This window comes from Primulina huaijiensis, chromosome 2 (genome assembly GCF_012295235.1).
Source record: "Primulina huaijiensis isolate GDHJ02 chromosome 2, ASM1229523v2, whole genome shotgun sequence".
Classification (NCBI taxonomy): Eukaryota; Viridiplantae; Streptophyta; class Magnoliopsida; order Lamiales; family Gesneriaceae; genus Primulina; species Primulina huaijiensis.
Genome location: NC_133307.1, coordinates 20,835,846 through 20,857,378, shown reverse-complemented (window position 1 = coordinate 20,857,378; position 21,533 = coordinate 20,835,846). Strand labels below are relative to the sequence as shown.

The 21,533-nt window shown below is 38.7% G+C and overlaps 3 protein-coding genes across 5 annotated transcripts; 2 read left to right on the top strand and 1 right to left on the bottom strand.

The window, feature by feature from the left end:
• Positions 1 to 425: 425 nt before the first annotated feature.
• LOC140968829 (uncharacterized) lies at positions 426 to 2,010 on the bottom strand. Of its 2 annotated transcripts, none has more exons than XM_073429954.1 (2): positions 1,786 to 2,010; positions 426 to 1,464 (listed from the first exon to the last, which is right to left on the bottom strand). In XM_073429954.1, exon 2 carries the CDS (start codon positions 1,454 to 1,456, stop codon positions 521 to 523), a length of 936 nt encoding a protein of 311 aa, XP_073286055.1. In that variant the 5' UTR covers positions 1,457 to 1,464; positions 1,786 to 2,010; the 3' UTR covers positions 426 to 520. The 2 variants fall into 2 exon arrangements, with proteins under 2 accessions (XP_073286055.1, XP_073286061.1); XM_073429960.1 differs by having other exon boundaries at positions 426 to 1,484; positions 1,786 to 1,999.
• Positions 2,011 to 3,151: 1,141 nt separating this feature from the next.
• On the top strand, positions 3,152 to 10,354 carry LOC140968821 (protein DETOXIFICATION 45, chloroplastic-like). Its single transcript, XM_073429942.1, has 14 exons — positions 3,152 to 3,721; positions 4,242 to 4,429; positions 4,801 to 4,944; positions 5,058 to 5,182; positions 6,484 to 6,619; positions 7,290 to 7,386; positions 7,506 to 7,606; positions 8,716 to 8,879; positions 8,974 to 9,045; positions 9,153 to 9,269; positions 9,361 to 9,456; positions 9,544 to 9,665; positions 9,857 to 9,908; positions 10,004 to 10,354. Exons 1-14 carry the CDS (start codon positions 3,369 to 3,371, stop codon positions 10,013 to 10,015), a joined length of 1,779 nt encoding a protein of 592 aa, XP_073286043.1. The 5' UTR covers positions 3,152 to 3,368; the 3' UTR covers positions 10,016 to 10,354.
• A 1,154-nt stretch (positions 10,355 to 11,508) lies between these two features.
• LOC140968807 (fructose-2,6-bisphosphatase-like) lies at positions 11,509 to 21,095 on the top strand. Of its 2 annotated transcripts, XM_073429922.1 has the most exons (6): positions 11,509 to 11,644; positions 11,739 to 11,819; positions 19,237 to 19,365; positions 19,765 to 19,827; positions 19,999 to 20,123; positions 20,697 to 21,095. In XM_073429922.1, exons 1-6 carry the CDS (start codon positions 11,546 to 11,548, stop codon positions 20,887 to 20,889), a joined length of 690 nt encoding a protein of 229 aa, XP_073286023.1. In that variant the 5' UTR covers positions 11,509 to 11,545; the 3' UTR covers positions 20,890 to 21,095. The 2 variants fall into 2 exon arrangements, with proteins under 2 accessions (XP_073286023.1, XP_073286031.1); XM_073429930.1 differs by lacking the exons at positions 11,509 to 11,644; positions 11,739 to 11,819 and adding an exon at positions 18,367 to 18,566.
• Positions 21,096 to 21,533: the final 438 nt, after the last annotated feature.

Genomic DNA, 21,533 nt, shown 5'->3' with positions numbered 1-21,533 from the left:
AAATAAAATAATATTATATGTACATACATAGGGATTGGCCGAAAGAGGCACTTAGAAAATTTGATATTCAGATTTGAGATTTTTGAGAATTTCTCTTGGCCGAAACTTTCTTTAATTTTGTTTTTGTTTTCTTCATATAATCGATATACTGCTAGAACCGTGGTTTCGTCACAATGTTAGGTTTCTTGTTCATAGAACTCGAATAGTCGTCTAGTGTCAATTATTTGTGGTAGATCCATTCGGTGGTGGATCATATTTTGTGTGATTGCGGCAAAGTCTACCTTACGGTCATAGTTGGACAAGATTGTTCTCACTACAACTAAGGTCGTGGGATAAAATATTTGCGCACATTCAATTGTTTGATTTTTCCTAGCACTTTTAACATCTCAATAATTCATTTTCTTAAAATGGCGAACCATCGAGAATTTCCTCACCCACGAACAATATCTAAACTAGTAGCAAAAACATAGTTTATCAATGCAAACAATACAAACTGGTTAAAATGGAAGTACAGAAAGTTTTAGAACAGAGACCTCTTTGAAGCATTCTTCCCAAGAATGGCCTCCCATACCAAAGGAGAAAAAGGCCCTTTCTTTTCCAAATACTCCCTAACCGCTTTCTCTTCGACAAAAAAACCCTTTTCTTTCAACGAAGAAATCACACTCCTAGACTCCTCCTGGCCCTTCTCTCGGCAATACCCATCAACCAAACCCGTAAAAGTTGCCATATTCGGTGAATGTCCAGCCTCGAGCATTTCGATACAGAAACTGTACGCATCCTCCAACCTCTTCCCTCTGCAAAGTCCTCCAATCAGCACCTCATAGCTAAACGCATTTGGAAGAATCCCATTACTCTGCATTTTCTTGAATATTCTCACCGCATCATCGAACTTGTGTGCTTTACAGAAGCCATCGACAACAGCAGTGTACACGACCACCTCAGGGATCGAGCCCTTCTCACGCATCAACCCAAAGAGCTTCATTGCCTCTTGCACCAACCCATCTTTACACAACCCATCGAGCATAGCCACTGCATTAGGGACCAGCCCCGTCTCCTTCATCTTCCTAAAAATCTCATCTGCATCCCCCGGAGGCGATGGCGACTCAACCTTTTCCTTTTCTGATGTCTTGCTAACATTGTTTGCAGACTCAGTTATAGAGGGTTCTGATTTGCGATCAAAACCAAGTTTGAATCTTTCAAGAAAATCATCATCAGCTGTGCTTCTTGATGAATTCAGACTTTCATTTTCACGACCACGATTGAATTTTGGGAATTTATGGTTTCTAGGAGGAGGTGACTCCCTTCTCAAGGGCCTGTTTGGGATTGGATCGGGAGGGTGATCACAAGCGTTGCCATCACCAACAGAGGAGCATGAACGTAGTTGCAGCAACAGGCGAGCATTGGAAAGTGATTTCTCACAACAAGATTTAATCTTGAGCAAAGTGGACATTGGCATTGGATATCCTGCAGGAAATTCAACCAATCTATTTCCTTTTGTCACTAAACATTGATATGCAAAAATTCAACAACAAACATGACTCAAGGTCCGTAGGGAGGACTCGGATGCGTCCGGAGTTAAAAGCAAGACTCTATGCAATAACTAATGCTACCAGCTTTGTAACTTGTAAATACTCCAATCCAATACATAAAAAAAAAAGAAGCAAAACCCACAAAAAAAGTGATGAATCAAAAAACACATTCAATTCAAACATCTAAACCCAAAATTTGAAATCAATATCTAACCGAAGGCCAAAAATAGCAATACTAGCAGGTAAACTACATTACCTCAGGAAACGCGAGTGTTAAAATTCCTTAATAATTTCCTCTTCTCCACAAATCTCAGGCAGGCCAACAGGACATCTCTTTGTCTCTTCAAAATTTCATTAGGAGAACGCGAAAAGGAACAAAGATTTTAGGGTTTTTCCGTTGAGCTGTGTTCCAACCTTGGCTAATTTCTTGCCCTTAATGCTGTTTGGTTCGCAGAATTATAAAATCATATTAGCAACAATAACACATTTACGTTTTAACAAAATTAATTAATTAAATTTAATTTATTAAATTTTAAAACACACAAATGACATAAAGTGAAACGGATTATTACAAAAATTATTATTTTTAAAATACTTATTTAAATAATTTTTTTAGAAATCAGAATTTCTCTGTTCTACTTTTATTTATAAAAAATAAAATCACTCTTTAACTTATATTTAAACGTAAAAATCGATTATGTTTTATTTTTTATTTAATAAAAACATTTTTAAAAGTTATACTTATCTAATGTTTTTCTAAATGTGTTTGAATGTATAAAAAATGAGAGTTGAAATTGTAATTGGATTTTAAGTCCATGGAATTGTAATACTATTTTGGCTTTTTATTAAGATTTAAAATGTAATTTGATTTGAAAATTAGAACATAATATTTCTTATATTAAAAAAATTTGTATTGTTTATTTTTAAACTGAGTAGGTCATTTGTAAGACGGTCTCACGAATCTTTATCTGTGAGACGGGTAAACCCTACCAATATTCACAATAAAAAGTAATACTCTTAGCATAAAAAGTAATATTTTTTCATGGATAACCCAAATGAGAGACTCGTCTCACAAAATACTACTCGTGAGACCGTCTCACACAAATTTTTGTCATTTAAACTTCTTTTCTTATAATAATATTGCTATAAATACTCTTTTTTTAAAAAAAAATAAAGAACAAAAAATATTTTTAACATATAACAAATATTTTTATTACATATATTTTATAAGAAATAAAAATTTAAAGTTTATTGAGATGCTATAAAAAATAAAGTTATCAAATTTTGATAAATTGAGTTTTTAGTATAAAAAATAATGTAGTTTTTTAAGAGAAAAATAATTCATATAAATTTTTTAATATAAAAAATTTATTTGATTTTCTCAATATACATAATATAATAATGTGAATTGATAATATATATTTTTGAATAAATGATACTTTGTAAAATTTTTAAAAAAAGATTTAAAATTTATAAACAAGTTATATAAATTTAATAATAAAGTAATTTTATTGTTTTAAGAATTCAAATCTCAAAAATCCTACCAGTTTTTAAGAATTTCAATTAATTAAATGAAATATCATGAAATATCGTCAAAAAGGTGACTCTTTTACAAATGAGGGATATAGATATTTGCTTGTATAAAGAAAGATTCCGGAAGCATGAACGTCGGACGATCCTAACCGCCTCAATCACGAGAACGTGACGTCTCCCTTTACTCTTTCCAATTTGAACAGGAATTTTGTAACCTTTTAAGTTCATTTGGGGGCTGAATTTTGGTGTACTCGTTTTCTGGTTTGCTTTTTTTGCGTACATATTTCGAGAATCAACATAAAAACAATGGCGGTGGCCGCACAATTCAGTGCTGGCGCGTCGGTATGGAGTCGATTAACATGTTGGAACCGTAGAAGGGATATTTCGTTGCACCAGTCAACAGGGCTTCGAGTTCATTGTGGGGGAGACAACTTGAGGAAACATAAAATTATTGATGGTCGACGTTTCGAGGCTCGTTCTCTGTATTTCGAAAAGGCGAAAGGGTTTATGACTTATCCGCTTGTTCGTCATAGGAGGCACTTGTTGTCAAGGTTCGGTAACCACCGGAGTTCCGATTGTGGGGTGCAGTCTCGTGATGTAGACGAAAACTCTGCAATACAAGAGGAAGACTTTCTCTCTAATTCAAATGGAGGACACAAGTATGATATCCTTTTACTGGGATGATTTTGAAAAATGGCCCAGATATAAGCATTTTTAAAAAAATATAGGCCTCCCCAGTGTTTTGTTTTCCATTACTTCTGGTTCCGGCCTCAATTTTTCAGGGGCACTTCAGATACATAGTCTATCACATCTTATCTTAAAAACCAAAAGTCGCCATCTTTAATGCTTTTACAAGCTTTGCACCATGCACAACACATAGAATAAGTCCATCTAAAAGTAGGAACAGATGCAAGTGGGTACATAGTTAAACTTCAGTCCATATTTTGGAGCTGTGATATTTATTTGTATGAAAATAATGCAGAACTTCTTCGTTCCTACGAAGACTGAAGTCTGTGGCACCTAGTGATGATTTAATTTTAGGTCTAAATTTATTTGCCTATCTGTAGCCTAAATGTCATCGATCTTCTTGTCAATAAAGAGAACTTATGTGTCAGATGATTATAAAATATTTATGATTTATCCTTCTGTTAATTTTTGTTGTCATCTAATTGTTTCCAGTGAGTTGAACTGCACTGCTTCTTCTGGGATCATTAACACCGAGGACGACTCGAGGGAACCTCCCATCAGCACTTCTTTGTCAAAAGATGTTAAGCATGAGCTTGTGATGCTGACTTTACCAGCAATTGGGGGACAGGCCATTGAACCTCTGGTACAATTGATGGAGACGGCATTCATAGGAAATTTGGGTAAGGTTTGATGCTTAGGTATTTAACCTGACTTCTGGGTTGCATTATCCTGTAATTTTTTCACATGATCTATGTAGTTACCCTTCTACTTTGTATACATGGCATAACTATGAATATTGTGAGTTTGCTTGAAGGTCGATGAGATTAATCCTTAAACTTTTGACATGCGTCATGATGAGGTGAATTAGCTTTCTTTAATTAATTTATTCGAAGTGTGATCTAATGTTGTATTCTACTTCAACAGCTAGATATCAATATATGAATGCATTGTTTTTCTTTTTAGTTTGCATTGCTACTTATCACATGGTTGTTATCCATCAGGTTCTGGCATTTCATTGCTCTCACAATTTACTAGCATGTTTCTCATTTAGGCTCCATGGAGTTGGCCTCTGCTGGTGTCTCCATGTCTATCTTTAATATAGTCTCAAAGCTTTTCAATATCCCTCTCCTCAGCGTTGCTACTTCTTTTGTGGCCGAAGATATTTCTAAGAATGCGAGCAGATTTCACACATCCGGTAGATTTGGAATTGTTGGATATACCCTTTGTTTTGAATAACAAATGTAAGTTTCTCTTGATGATAGTGCTCTTTTAATTCAACTTTAACTTTTCTTTCCTTTATCGTTGCAGAAAAAAGGGTGCAGCTTTCTTCTGTGTCCACAGCTTTGCTTTTAGCTGTTGGCATTGGCATCTTTGAAGCTATTGCCCTGTCTCTGGGATCTGGACCGTTGCTAAGTTTGATGGGAATATCACCAGTATTCATTTTCCTGTTCTAAGTTCTAACATTCTATAAATTCTATGGCTCTCAATTTTTTACCTTTTGTTAATTTTTTCCTGGTTGTATTGTACTTTCCATATTTAACTATCTTGACGATTTGTTGCTTACTTTTCATTGCTTATCCTGAGAAGTTTGACTTATTTTGGTGTGGTATTACTCGTTAACCAAATTCTAACTTTTGCCATATTCTAATTATATAAGGTTTGATTGTATAAATTTTTTTGCTACTATTTTGTGCTAAGAAAAAAATAATCAATCTTTGGTTTGGAATTGAAGGCATCTGTCTGGCTTTTGTCACCAAGGGCGTTATGTGATATTTGATCTCTCTTCCTTTGCCCCTGGAAGTGGAGAGATCGTTGAACTATTTATTTGTAGCTAAGAACTGGAGATCAAAATATGTAGTCTTCTAACATTTGCTGAATTTTTATCGTCATCTGGTTTTTAATCCAAAATATGATATGATTGGTGACGTGGATATTGAAACACAATAAGTAATATTGATTTAAGTTTTGTATTACTCCCAAACCTACAGTGTTTCGTGGCTTTAAAGGAAGGAATACTCAAAAGAACGATCACACATTTATCATCTATTTAGCATGGATACTCCTAATTTTTTTCTTCTGAAGTATCGGATACGGATACGATATGCCGATATGTGTGTCGGATACGGAAAAATCCGTGTCGTTGACTTTTTATAGGTTTGACCAGTCGGATATGTCTTGGACACGGCTAGAATACGTTATGGACACGACAGATATACGTTTCTGGATACATTTTTAAATCACTGCTATGAAGTTGTACATTGTATATATTTACATAAATATGTATATATATTTCTACAATATATTCATATAATTATATATATATATATATCTACCTTTTTTATTTATTTAATGCTAAATTTATATATATATAAAATATTTATATTTTAATAATTGTCGTATCTTAGCCATTGTCTTATATTTTCAAAATTTGTCGTATCGTCGTATCCATATCGTATTCGATACGATACCCGTGCCTGTATCCATGCAACATAGTTTATCATTCATTGTTTTTTTTTTATGTATCATGTGTTAGATAGGGCTTGATGGTCAATTTGTTCTTGTGCTACAAAGTTTGAATTTGATTAAATTAATGATTATTTGGAGGGAAGGCAATAAACTTGTGCCTTGTTAATTTGTCATCATCGTGCTCTTAACTAATCACCATGTGACCTACTGCTACATTTGGCATTTGAATTTACATGTAATATTTTTGTAAGTTTAACTGCCATTACAGGTCTCTTCTATGCGTATTCCAGCACAACGATATCTTCTTCTTAGGGCTCTTGGTGCTCCTGCATTTGTTGTCTCTTTGGCTCTTCAAGGCATTTTTCGTGGTTTCAAGGATACAAAGACCCCTGTGATTTGTTTAGGCAAGTGCTCCTTTGCTTTTTGGTTTAATTGTGTTCAAACAGGTAGATAATGTAGCTAGTCTTTTTCTTAAATGAGAGCTAATGAAAATATTTTCTTACGAAGAATGATTAAATATGTATATTATGCTGCATGATAATGTATCTCAGGACGCTACTCTTGTGTGAAATGTATGTAATGCATTTCTTCATCGGGACTTTGATCGACTTTTAAAGTTCATGTGTCACATGATGGAAATACATTGTTTAAGAAGTTATATCTTATAATAGTGGTGGGGACTGAGGATCCATAATGCCGAGTATCTAATTTTTACATCAATGTAAAAAATCCGTTTTTCTAGTTAGTTATATGCAAAAGACTCGGTTTAACTTGCATTTAACAATTTGTGCATTCTTTGGTGTGAACTTTGCCCTTAGGAACTCAATGCTTTGTGGTTGGACAATTATATTGTTGTTATGATTTAGCAAATTCATTTCCATAAACAGTCCTTTTAAAATTATTTTTCAAAAACGACTCTCTTTTGCTGCAGGTTTCAGAAATTTTACTTCTGTGTTTCTCTTTCCATTGTTTATTTATTATTGTCAGATGGATGTTTGTGAAGCTGCCATTTCTACCGTTATATCACAGTATGTGTTCAATTTCCATTTATGGGCTCTGTTTTTTTTGCTGCAGGTTTCGGAAATTTTACTGCTGTGTTTCTCTTTCCATTGTTTATTTATTATTGTCGGATGGGTGTTTATGGAGCTGCCATTTCTACTGTTATATCACAGTATGTGTTCAATTTCCATTTATGGGCTCAGTTTTTTTAACTCCTCTGTTATTTCTGGGTCCCTCCGTGTTTGCTTCACTTGAATATCTAGATTTAATATTCATGTTGCTTGTGCCTAGATACCTTGTTACTTTTTCGATGATTTGGAACCTGAATAAGAGAGCTGTCTTGTTGCCTCCAAAACTTGGAGAGCTGAAGTTTGCTGATTATCTGAAATCAGGTAAGCATTTCTCGTTCAAGTTTTAATTAAATATTTAAATGCGTTCCACAGAATGTTATTTTGAAGTGCTTCATTTGGTTGATACGAGGGTGTTTTTTTTACTTCCTTCATAGGAACAAGCTATTCATGCTCAAAATTAGCTCTATGGTACTAACTAGCTACTGCAGATAATCTGTTTTAAGGTTTCTAATTGGTTTGATTCTTTAAAATGTAGCATACTACCATTTTAGACCTGCATTTCCAATTGTCATCTGATTGCTGCTGATCATGCTTAAATTGGATTTTATATATGTGTTTTCTATACGGACTTCTCTAATCCGTTTTTAAGATTCTCTTTCCACGCATACTTTATCAGAAGTTGGTTGACTGAAGTCTCCCCCCACCCTAAATGTTCCCTTTAATTTTATTCAGTTGAAGAGTTCTAAACTTTTAAAGCTTACCATGAAGGTCATGGCCAATAATTTTTTCCTATCCTTATAATTTTAGTTAGTTTTGCAATAACGGTTGACCTGCAGACTTGGAAATACACTACGTAAGTCACTCAAGAGTTGTTCCTTGTTTCTAATGTTTTTAACATGCGGAGTTTATTTGCCACTTAAGAGTGTGACTATATGATTTTAAACACATGTAGCTGGAATGTATTAGAAAAATCATGTGACAAATCTATGACTAAGTGTTATGACTATTTTATGCAGACATTGATGAGATACCACTGCTAGAATAGAACTACAGTTAAAATTGAGATATCAATATAAAAAGTTTCTGCATCATTGTACTGAGGTGCCTGAACTGTAACTACATGTGAAAAATAGTCTTTCCCTCTCTTGTTCTTGTATGTGTATTTGAAATACCTTGCATGCTAGTTTATCTTTACATTTAAGAAATAATATGTAACTTCCATATAAATTGGATATTTTGTTGTTCAAGTCACTGCTATGAAGAATATGACGATTTTGAACACATCGAGCATGCCGATCAGGTTCAATTACTATAATTTTGACGCGGCCACGACTTTCAATCTGGAATACACTCTCCAATATGTAGTTTAGTATTATTTGGCTCATTCAAATATCGAGGACATATGTTATTTGAATGTTTGTGGTCATCAGGTGGTTTTCTTATTGGGAGAACACTTGCTGTTCTGCTGACTATGACACTTGGTACATCGATGGCTGCACGCCAGGGCCCTATCGCGATGGCTGCTCATCAAATATGCTTACAAGTATGGCTTGCTGTATCGCTTCTCACAGATGCACTTGCTACTTCGGCTCAGGTTATTTTTATGGTTTTATCCCCTTTTCTGTCTTTAGTTTTTCTAGGTCGCTTTAATCCTTTTTCCAACTCATTAAGTTGAGCCATCTATCCAGGCCTTGATTGCTAGTTATATATCAAGAGATGATTACAGGACTGTTAGGGATCTCACACAATTTGTGTTGAAGGTAGTACTTGTCTTCTTATTCAGTAGGTTCTTTGGTCAGCTTAAGTTTCTTTGTATAACTGATTCCATTTTTTTTTTCTGATTTATGCTTTATTGTTGTGTTTCCAGATAGGTTTTGCCGTAGGTGTTTTCTTAGCTCTGGTTCTGGGTGTTTCTTTTAGTTCTTTGGCCGAATTTTTTTCGAAGGAAACAGAAGTACTAGGTATTGTTAAAACTGTTGCTTTGGTAAGTGATAAATCCAAGTCTTTCTGGAAGCATTCTCGTTAAGGTAGAAACAACAATGTCTCCTAACATGATATTGCTGCAAATGGTGCAGTTTGTGAGTGCCAGCCAACCTATAAATGCTCTAGCTTTTATCTTTGATGGACTCCATTACGGTGTTTCGGATTTCCCTTACGCAGCACGTTCTATGGTAATATTCTTCACATCATGTGATAAAGCTTGATAATGGGATAAAAGCTCTCATATACGTACATACATATATGGTTGTAAAATGCAGATGGTGGTTGGGGCTGTCTCTTCTGCGTATCTGCTAAGTGCTTCTACCATCTTTGGACTTCGGGGTGTGTGGTCAGGCTTGACTCTCTTCATGGGATTGAGGATGGTGGTTGGATTTATAAGGTGAAATGTATCGTTTATCTATTAATGTTCTTGAAACGCCGCTCTCTTTCTTGGTTTTACTTACACCCGTTTTTGCCTGTACGTTGCGCCAAATAAATTTTTCTTCATACGACTAATTTCATTGGCCTGAAGAAGAAAAGATAAAAAAATTTGGCACAATCATTTCTAAACTATATTTCTTCTACTTTCAGGTTATTGTCGCATAGGGGTCCGTGGTGGTTCCTGCACGTCAACGAGGCCAAGGTTAATTCCGAGTTGTTCAAGTTGTATCGAATGGATTTTTTTTATTACTTTTATCAAATAATACTATTTATCTTCTATTGTTTTGTGACTTTCAGGTCACTGGGTGAGAAGTTGAGAGTTGAGGAACGCTTGCCTGGGAGCCAACCCAGGAAACAACTGATAAAAAACAAAGACTTGCTAGGAAGCCTTTAGAGAATTCCAAGAATTCTAGATTCGAGACCGTGCAGCACCTGAAGAAATGGAGTATTTGGTGTTCTCATTGGAGGCAGATGTGCGGGTAGTTTTAGATGCTGACAAGATATTGTTGAAACATTACCTTACTTGTTTATTCTTACAGACCAAGTTTTAGCTGATGTATAAGGTTTTGACTGAACCATTCATTGTAACTTATGTTTGCGCCATACGACAAGATATAATGGTGTACCATCAATCAATTTTGAACTCAACATCATGTTAAAACCATAACATGATAAATCTCAATATATTGCTTTCCGCCAAGGATCAAATTACGTTTGTCTACATATTAAAAAATTTCGGCAATATGCACATCATTATTTGACAAAACCCAAAAATTAATATATATAATCAAATCATTACAATAATGAAGTGTGAAAATATGGAGAAAGTCAGTCGAGATTTGCAATGTCAGCACCCACAACTTCTCGAGTGGTATATTCACCTTCAGATGTTACACGCTTCACAGAGGTCTCTAGTCTGTCGGAAAATGAAGGAAACTGCAGGTGTTTCAGAAAACAGCAAAGCTACAGGATTTGCTGCCTTTGTTTCTACTACTTTCTCATTTCCTGCTGAGCCACCTTGCTCGAATATGGATGACCTGCCCCGACATTCCCTGAAAGGGATCAGTATCACTTTAAATCAAAAAGATATCATTCATGTCAAATAATATCAATACAATTGATGCAGATTTGTAAGTAAACGTCATCGTAACAGATAAGGTTGAGTATGTATGGATCACATTCTTTGATGCTAGATTTTTGGTGGTCAGTGCTCGAGGGTCTCAATCTCACAAACATGGAAATTATGAACTCGAGTTTAAAATAGCTGCATTATGCATTGTCTTGGGATCAAGTAATATGTCTTTTCCATCTTGAAAGGAGGAAAAGCTCTCGAAAGAACTCGTGATGAATAATACCTCCAGGCATGACACCAGTACCTCCAGCAATTCCAGCAGCTATATTTGCAACCAGATTCCCATAAAGTTTAGGAGTTGACTGCAATTTCTTGTGTATTTCAAGGCTTCAAAACTCAATCCAAACTAAAAAGAAAAAAGTAAAAAAGAGAGAGCAATTATTAAAAACCATGGATCAATTTACGATAATTTACTTATATTTTCGAAAATGAAAATACATTTATCCTTTTTTAAATAGTTGAGTTTGGAATTAAATATTTAATATGACACTTTTTATTCTGAAACTTCTAAATTTATACATTATTATTATTATTATCATTATTATTATTTAAATAAGATAAGATAACTTTTTATAATAATTAACATATTAATATTTAAACTGTTAAAAAAAATAATATTTAAATCTACTGATTATAAGTTGTTTTTCATTAAAAAAGTAATACTAATAATAAAAAGAGTGTGTTAAGAGTGGCTGCTGACTGTTTTGATGGCGGCTGAGTATTCATCGTTTCTGAAGAACAAAATCTGGGTACCCAGGCATGGAAGAAGCATCCCAAACGCAAAGGGAATAATCATTTCATCTCTGGTAATCGTATCCTCAATCGCCATTTATCCACCAACACCACCATGCGCTCTGTTTTCTGCCATTTCTTGTTAAATTTCTGATTTGTTTGTGATAGGAAAATGGGATTCTTGAAGAATATCGTCTGTGTCCTGATGGGATTCAGCAGGCTCGTTTGGCTGGAGAATCCTTCCTCAAGGCACCCTTCACTCTCCTTCGTCGATTATTATACCAGCTTTAATTTGTTTCGTTGTAGAATCAAAATTTCGTGGCTTATATATTCAATACTCGTATTCATATTTGATGATAATGCTATTCCTAGTGTTGCATTGAGGTAAGACGCACATTTCAGCACCCACTTACGCTTTCAAGGCAAACTGTGTGATACTCACGGAAAATTTTAGGGTCCGCTTCCAACAAATGTCACTAGTCCAGACGCAGGTTCGAAATTACTCTGAGCCTGAAATCACGAATAAGATCGTTAGAAGGGGGGCGGGAGGGTGTCCTAGCCCCTCCGACGCTCAAGTCAGAGACTGAGGATATATAGGAGGACCAGCTGAGGGTGCTGCTGAAAACAATATAGTGAATGAATCAACTGAACGGTCAAACTTGGTATTTATAGGAGAATACCTGGGCCTGTCTTCCATTTCGGCTGTAGATGGGCCAGGGGTAGTGGGACCATCCATGGGGTATCACCAGTCTCCTCCTCCCGAGTCGAACTGAATCGTAGGTTCAAAGTTCGATTAATTGTGTTGTCCTTAGTTTATCGGCGATGAGGGCATAACGTGCCAGAAAAATTAATTTCGTTTGTCGTTAACGAACGATGTTACCACTGCGAAAATTACGGGGATCGATCTGCCCGGTCAGGTCGTGGGGGTTTGGGGGCGTCCATCACTCGCAAGGGTGAGGCCGTGCATTTTTCCTGCCGTTCGTCAATCTCCAAAGATCTGAGCTCCCCTATAAATAATAGTCGTCTCTTCCTTTCAATTTCACTTCTCCCCTACATAATTTCCTCTGCACTTCACGTACGCTCCACCATCGCAGCCCACATTCTCTCTCTACATCTGCGCTCGTGAGCTCGCCCGACGCCGCCGAGCCCTCACGCTCGCTTGTCTAGCCGTCTCCCTGCCCAGCCGAGCTCGCCTCGCCCCTGCCGCGCTCGCCTAGCGCTCGCCCAACGTCCGAGCCACTCTCGCCCAGCACTCGAGCTACGCTCGCCCAGTGCCCTTGCCACGCTCGCCCGACTCTCGCCCAGCGCCTCCGCCACGAGCTCGCCAAGCGCACCTCGCCCCTGCTGCAAGCGTCCCGCCCCAGTGCTACGCCCAGCGCGCCCTAGCCCTCATCACGCCCCGACAGCACCTCTCCCGACGCCCATCGCCTCGCGCACACAAGCGTCACGCTCGCCCGGCGCCCCTACTGCAAGCTCGCCCCATCCGCACGCTCGCCTGGCGCCCCTGCTGCAACCTCCGCGAGCGCCTGCCCAGCCACACGCTCGCCCAGACCAGCGCCTCGCCGAGCGCGCAAGCCACCAGGCTCGCCCACAGCCAGTGCCACGCTCACCTCTCGCCCCACGCCGCGTGCTCGCCCACGCCGTGCCACGCTCGCCCGAGCGCCGAGTGCTCGCCCACAGCCAGTGCCACGCTCGCCCCAAGCCGCGTGCTCGCCCACGCCTTGCCACGCTCGCCCCTCGCCCACGCCCTGCCCCGTTCGCCCTAGTGCCGAGTGCTCGCCCAGCGCACGCTCCTGCTCTCGCCCCGGGTTCATCACTTGTTCGTTCTAGCGGTTCTGTCCTTTGAATATTTTTCCGCGCTTTACCCGGGTCAGTTCTCTCTTTTTCCTGTTTGATTATCCATAATACTTATGTCTTCTTCCGATTTTGTATCTGATATTATTAACCAGCTAGGCCAAATAAAATCTCGAGCTCTACTTCTCTTCTGCTAGGCATACCTTAAGCAAGAAAATAAAAATTTCAATGCTCCCATCTATTAACTCCTCTACTAGGCGATGCCGTAGTAGAAAAATCAAAATTCAACACCCCCACCCTCTAACTCATCTGCTAGGTGATACCTTAAGCAGGAAAATTTAATTTTTCACGCTGCTCCTCTATTAGGCGATGCTTTAGTAGGAAAATAAAATTTTTCTCCTTCACTCTGCTCCTCTACTAGGCGACGCCATAGTAGGAAAATTTAATTTCTCTCATGTCCTCTGCTCCTTTACTAGGCGATGCCTTAGTAGGAAAGTTTAATTTTTCTCCTGCCCTCTGCTCCTCTACTAGGCGATGCCTTAGCAGGAAAATAAAATTTTTCTTCACCCCAACTCTGCTCCTCTGCTAGGCGATGCCTTAGCAGGAAAATTTAATTTTTCTCTACCCCAACTATGCTCCTCTGCTAGGCGATGCCTTAGCAGGAAAATAAAATTTTTCTCCTTCACTCTGCTCCTCTACTAGGCGACGCCATAGTAAAAAAATTTAATTTTTCTCCTTCACTCTGCTCCTCTACTAGGCGAAGCCTTAGTAGGAAAATAAAGTTTTTCTCCTTCACTCTACTCCTCCTACTAGGCGACGACTTAGTAGGAAAATTTAATTTCTCTCCTGCCCTCTGCTCCTCTACTAGGCGATGCCTTAGTAGGAAAAGAGAAATTCAACACCTCCACCCTCTAACTCCTCTGCTATGTGATACCTTAGCAGGAAAATAAAAATTTAACATTCCCGCCCTCTAACTCCTCTGCTAGGTGATACCTTAGCAGGAAAATAAAATTCTTCTCCTCCACTCTGCTCTTCTGCTAGGCGATGTCTCAGGAGGAAAATTTAATTTTTCTTCACCCCAACTCTGCTCCTCTGCTAGGCGATGCCTTAGCAGGAAAATTTAATTTTTCTCTACCCCAACTATGCTCCTCTGCTAGGCGATGCCTTAGCAGGAAAATAAAATTCTTCTCCTCCACTCTGCTCCTCTGCTAGGCGATACCTCAGAAGGAAAATTTAATTTTTCTTCACCCTAACTCTGCTCCTCTGATAGGCGATGCCTTAACAGGAAAATAAAATTCTCCACCTTCACCCTCTAACTCCCCTGCTAGGCGACGCCTTAACAAGAAAATAAAAAACTTTCCACCATCACCCTCTGACTCCTATGCTAGGCGACGCCTTAACAGGAAAATTTAATTCTTCTCCACCCTAACTCTGCTCATCTGCTAGGTGATGCCTTAGCCGGAAAATAAAATTTTTCTCCTCGCCGCCTCTGCTCCTCTGCTAGGCGATGCCTTAGCAGGAAAATAAAATTTTTCTTCACCCCAACTCTGCTCCTCTACTAGGCGATGCTTTAGCAGGAAAATATAATCCTTCTCCTCCACTCTCACCCTCTAACTCCTCTGCTAGGCGACGTCATAGCAGGAAAATAAAATTTTTCTCTTCCCCAACTCTGGGCAATGCCTTAGCAGGAAAATAAAATTTTCTCACTTTCATACTACACCAACATTCAAGAACTGAAAAGAAGAACTTGATTTTATTGAATTCTAACTGATTACATTGGAAAATGCAAAGATGAAATACATCGACGATAAAATCCAGAATGATACTCCCTAAGGTGGTAAGCATTCCAATGTCTCTTTAAAGCCTTTCCTTGAGCATTCTCCAAGTAATGAGCTCCAGAATTAAATTTATCAATCACTCTGAAAAGTCCCTTCCACTCTGGGTCCAACTTTCCCCTCTGATCTTCTTGTACCTTCAACAGGAGCAATTCACTCACTTTTTCTTCATAATCATGTTAACCTCCACACGAGCTCTTTTTCCTTCCTCCCTCACTACCCCTTCATAACACCGACGCGCGACTTTTTGGTCTCCGCAAAAGACTCCAACTCCTTTTCCCAAATGAACTTAAGCTTCTGATGATATGTGGAGGCTACATCTCTAAAATCCTTTAGGGCCGACCGTCCCAGAATTCCATTGTAAGCGGATGGGGTGTCCACCACGGTAAATGTTGTCATCTTCGTTACCCGCCGAGGCTCATGTCCCAAAGATAAATGAAGGACAATCTGACCCAACGGTGGGATGACATGTCCTGCAAACCCATATAGAGGAGTAGAGATCGGCTCGAACTCAAATCCCTCCACCTTCATCTGATCCAGAGTGCTCTTGAACAAGATATTCATGGAGCTTCCATTATCAATAAATATCCTCGCCACATCATAATTGGCAATGGTGGCCGTCACCACCAAGGCATCGTTATGTGGGGTCGCAACGCCTCGGAGGTCTTCCAGCCCAAAGCTGATGACGGGGTCTTGTGGTAAGTCTGTACCCCTAGATATTTCAAAGTTCTCTAACCTCCTCCCATGCGCTTTCCGAGCTCGTCCGGAATCTCCATCAGTAGCACCCCCGAGATCATATGAATAATTCCTCTCGTAGGGTGGTTATCCTCATTCGTTCCCCTCCTCGGTTCAACATGCTCCCGAGGGACATCCTGACCTCGACCTTCTCCCCTCGGCTGTTCGACCCTCTGATTTATCCACGGAGGGCTTTGACCCCGCCTAGAAGACGGGAGAGATCTGAGCTCATTCCCGGATGAGGATCTTTCTTGTCTACCCCGCGGTGGAGGCCGAGCACTACTCTCAACCCTCTGCGACTTCCCCTCGCTCTCCCCTGACTCCCTCACCTCCATCACCTTGTCCCGACTTCTATTCAGAGGAACATGTGATGAGAATTGTCCTCTACCTCTGGCTCTGTCCTCCTCCCTTTCACCAACACTTCTCTTCCTACCACATCTCTCCGCTCCCTCAGCTCTACTTCCTCCGGGCCGGTTCTCCATCCTTATGTATCGTTGGGCATCTTCCAAGTTTACATACTTTTCAGCTCGAGCCAACAGATCATCATAGCTCGACGGAGGCTTCTTGACCAGCGACTTGAAAAACTCCCCTCCCCTTAGTTCTTGTGTAAAGGCACTTATCATGATGTCGGGGGTAGCCGCTGGTATTTCCAACGCTGCACTGTTGAAGCGCTGGACAAACTCCCGTGAAGTTTCAGCCTCTTGCTGCTTCATCACAAACAAACTTAGATAGTTTTTCTGGTGCCTCTTGCTGCTGGCAAATCGGTGCAAGAAAGCTGCAGAAAAATCTTCGAAAGACTGTATGGAGTTGGGCTGCAGGGTATTAAACTATTGCTGGGCTGACTTCACCAACGTGCCCAGAAACACCCTGCACCTGACTCCGTCCGAATACTGGTGCAACAGAGCCGCATTCTCAAATCTCCCCAAGTGTTCCTCGGGGTCAGTATGTCCATCATACTCACCAACGTTAGATTGTCGAAAATTCAGAGGAAGTCCTTCCTCTAGAATGTCAAGCGAAAAAGGACTTCCTCTCTTGGGTGCCGGCGCTCTACTTCCCAGTTGCTGCCTCAACATCCGTATTTCATTCCACATCTCCTCCATCTCGAGATTCTCCCCACCCCGGAGCGATTGCGTCTCTTCAACCCTGCTCTGATGACCCTCAGCATTCTCCTCTCGCTCCTGGCGAGTGGCTTGTCCTTCAGCAAACATAGACTCTTGGCTCCTCTTCATGGCCTCGTCTACTGTCTGGGTAATAAATTGGCCCAGCTGTTCTAGGGTCAAGTTCCCCACATTCTCATTGGGACGAGTTTGCTCGACCCTCGTCTCATGAATGGGCTGCTCGGTTCTTGTCTCTTGACGAGGTTGTTCCTGTCTCGCCTCAGCATGAGATGGTTCGAGTCCCCTCCGAGGACGCGATGATGCTGAAGTGGCTCTCCCACTCCCTCTCTTCCCTACCATCTCTACGTCTCAACTCAAATTTCCCACAGACGGCGCCAAGTGATACTCACGGAAAATTTTAGGGTCCGCTTCCAACAAGTGTCACTAGTCCAGACGCAGGTTCGAAATTACCCTGAGCCTGAAATCACGAATAAGATCATTAGAAGGGGGCCGTGAGGGTGTCCCGGCGTAGCCCCTCCGACGCTCAAGTCAGAGACTGAGGATATATGGGGGAGCAGCTGAGTGTGCTGCTGAAAACAATATAGTGAATGAATCAACTGAACGCTCAAACCTGGTATTTATAGGAGAATACCTGGGCCCTTGGTGGGCCTGTCTTCCATTTGGGCTGGGGATGGGCCAGGGTAGTGGGACCATCCATGAGGTATCACTGTGTATTACATCATTTGTTATATGTTGGGGGCTCGACAAATAACTGTGGAAGGAGTAACAAAATGGAGACATTGTCACGCCCCCAGACCTGAAGCGAGTGACACCAACATTATATCGAATTTTATATTCGAAATTTCGGAAACCATTCTAATGTCGAAATACATTGTCTTTACGACAATCAAATAAATAATAAAAAACAACGAAATGTCTAGCAAAGACATCGAATTTACATAACATAAACTGAACAAAATAATTAATCGAATCTCCTTCACCGACCCCAAAAATGGGCTTGCTGTCTTCTTCAACTCTTCTTCGTTCTTGTCAGAGATGGGTGGATGGGTGATATGATTGCTACACAGTAAGTTGGGAAAATAATCTTCCTAACCATTAAATTCATTTTTCAACTGAAATCACAATATAACAATAATAACAGATATATACAAAAATATTCTGATTTTCAAAATAAACAGATACCAAAATTATGCATTGAAGATATTACAAATTTATGGCTAGCTGATATCAGTTCTCTATATTTTGATACTAAAGGGTAAGACATGAATCAGAAATAATAAGAATCATGCATGTTCAGAATATATATTCTTATCATTTGTTCATAAACTTCAGTGTTTCAAACATACATATTTCAAGAATAATACTTTGAAAACATAAAATACATGTTGGTTGGTTTTAAATCAAATTACACGAGTTAAAATAGAAAGCCTAATTACCGTAATATGCTTAATAAGATTCGGTTGGTGTTTGAAAAAAAATATCTGCTCTTGCTACTCGAATGCTGCTCGAATAAGGCTGCTCTTTGCTCGAATTTTAGGGTTATTTGTTCAGAATTTTGTATAATAATGATTTAGAATATCGTCAGGGTAAAGTATGACTGTTACCCTCTCATTTACTGCCATTTTCTGCCATAATTTCGAATTAATTTGTCAGTTATAAGATTTTAAATGGCTGTCGACTGATGGGATGCTCTGCTGAAATTTGGCTGCGGCAATGGCTGCTGAAAATGAGGGTTGCCCTACTCAAATCAATAGCTATGCTGAAATTATTATTTGTGCTGAAATTTGGGGTTCTCACAGATATCCCATCTAATAAGCTAAATTTTGGGTTTAGTCGTTCCTCTCGTTCTTATAACTTTCAAGTTAACAAATTTGTTGAGAGTTTATACAAGAAAGAACCTAAAAGCTACCATTAATTCAATGTTGATTGACTAATTCTATCACTAAAATAGTTTTTGTCGAGAATAAATTTTAGTTCTTACAAAACTTCTCTTTTGAGAATCGAGGAGTTAAAGTAATTATTTTTAATGTTGTGCAGTTGACATTATTCTAGTAGTAGTAGCAGTAATGGTTTTTATAGCTAGCATAGGTGCTGTTTTTTTGTTTAAACTTCTTTTAAATTTCAGAAGTTTCACTATGGTCGATCAGTTATTTATTTGTTTCTAACTTTGAATTATCTGCGCAGGAAATAAAGAAAAGAAACATTGGACTAGAACACATTCGTATATGTTACTCACCATTTTCAAGGACCAGTCATACTGCAAAAGTGGTTGCTTCTGTTCTAAATGTTCCATTTGATGGTCCACAGTGCGAGGTGATTTATTTTTACATATTGAAATTACCTGTTTATTTTTGTTTGAGAGTTTGCATTCAAAGTTTGAGAAATTACCAGGCTAGTGTTACATGTTTATCGGATACCCGGTTTAAGAATGTGGTTTTGCTGTTGAATTTTTTGGACTCTGATGATGGATTATTCCTTGTGTTGAATGAGTTATTAGTAATAGTCCATGTCAGGCCATGCATGGATGTGTGATAATTTATGATTTTAGAGAGCAGTTATTTGTCTTCGACCAGGCACCTGAAAACTCAGTACTTAATGGTGAAAATATAATCTTGTGGAGAAGTGATGACTGACACAGTGATAGTTGTTTCCATTTCTTATTTTGAGGTTAATAGATGCTTTGTTTTTATCCCAGTAATATTTGTTTAACAGGCTATGGAGGATCTTCGGGAGCGGTTCTTTGGCTGTTCATTTGAGCTGATGTCCCATGATAAAGTAAATAGCTCGAGAAAGTACCGGCAGATATCATCTCAGATCCAATTTGATTATCAATATGCTCCTTAAGTCTACTTTTGTGGTTATCATGGAGCTTATGAGTATCGAAGCTCACATTGGTTTACAGTTAATCCTCAATTAATTAATGGTAATTGTGTTTTCTTCTCACAGTACCCTGAGATTTGGGCCATGGATGAGGAAGATCCCTTCACACGGCCTGAAGGAGGGGAAAGTGTTGCTGATGTTGTCACAAGGCTGACAAGGGCTTTGATTAAAATGGAATCAGCATTTGAAGAGTAACAACTGACTTTATTCTTTTTTCGGCTTTTGCTTCAATGCTTGACATGTTTATCAAGTGATGTTCGATCCATTTGGTAAATTTTTAGTGCATCCTTACCTGTTTTGGCATCCTATTTCTGCTTTTTTCTTTTTTTAATACGAGGGAAAACTTATATAGGTTGAAGCAGCCATCACAAGTTTATTCTCTAGTGAAATAGGATATATAAAAATTTGATTATCATTCAGGGTGTTTGTTCCGCCCAATAATATAAGTTCGATAAGTTTTACATATGTGAAAATCTAACAAATTTTCTACCTTGCTGGTGCTATTCAAGTGGAAATATTTCATACCGTACATTGAGTCATTTGAGCAAGCATACACAATTTTAATCACACAGATCCTATTAACAAACACATAATTCCTCTGCAGTTCATTGAACTTTGTAATCTTATAAAGCAGTTGCTATCTGTATGTCATTTAGTTTTTGATAATAATTTATCTTTCTCATAATTCAGTGGTCTTATGGCATATGCTTGGTTCAATGTCCTTGGGTGATTTATATGAGGATGCTGTCCATTCTGTTTTGTAGCTGCATGGTGTTAGTTGTCAGTCATGGAGATCCATTGCAGATTCTGCAGACAATAATCAATGCAGCTGTGCCGACCAGAAGAACTGATGCAAATGACTTGACCTCAAGAATTCAGGCAATCAGTGTCCCTTCCATACTATCACAGCACCGGAAATTTGCTCTAAATACGGGAGAACTTCGTGAATTAGTGTAGTTTATGGCTTCTATGGTATTTTCTTCTTCCCAGAACCTGTCTGCATGAGATGTAAACCCGTGCATGCAGTATCTGCTTCTGCTTATACACGTCTAAATTTTTATCTTCTTAGAAGCCAGGTGCCAAAAGGCATTTTTTAGTTTTATCTTTTATTGAAATCTGTTGAAGGGAACAATCATCATAAATAAGTGTCAGTTGCTCTTGGACTTGTGTCTACAGAAAGTTTTCAGACCATCCTATACCAACTACCATTATCAAAGTACTCATAATGCACATACAGAACTAATTATATAAGTGTAATGGATATATGAAACTATATTGTTATAGTTAATACAAAAAATAATCTTGTTTCATATATGCGCTATAGAAATAACTCATTCATGAGTACTTGTGTAGTAATTCTTTTCCAAAAAATTTCATAATTTATAACCGAATTTAGTTCACATGTATGATTATCTTGTATATTGTTGTGAAGTTGTCCACCTTTGAGTGCCTTCTCGGCCGTCGTAAAACTAGTTACTCAGGAGCAATGATCATGACAATCATAACAGTTCTGTTTATGGTTATCTGGCGACCTGAGAGATGAATGCAGCATTGATTTGTAAATCCATAATTTCCCCAGTTCACTTCCACTTGACATTTTA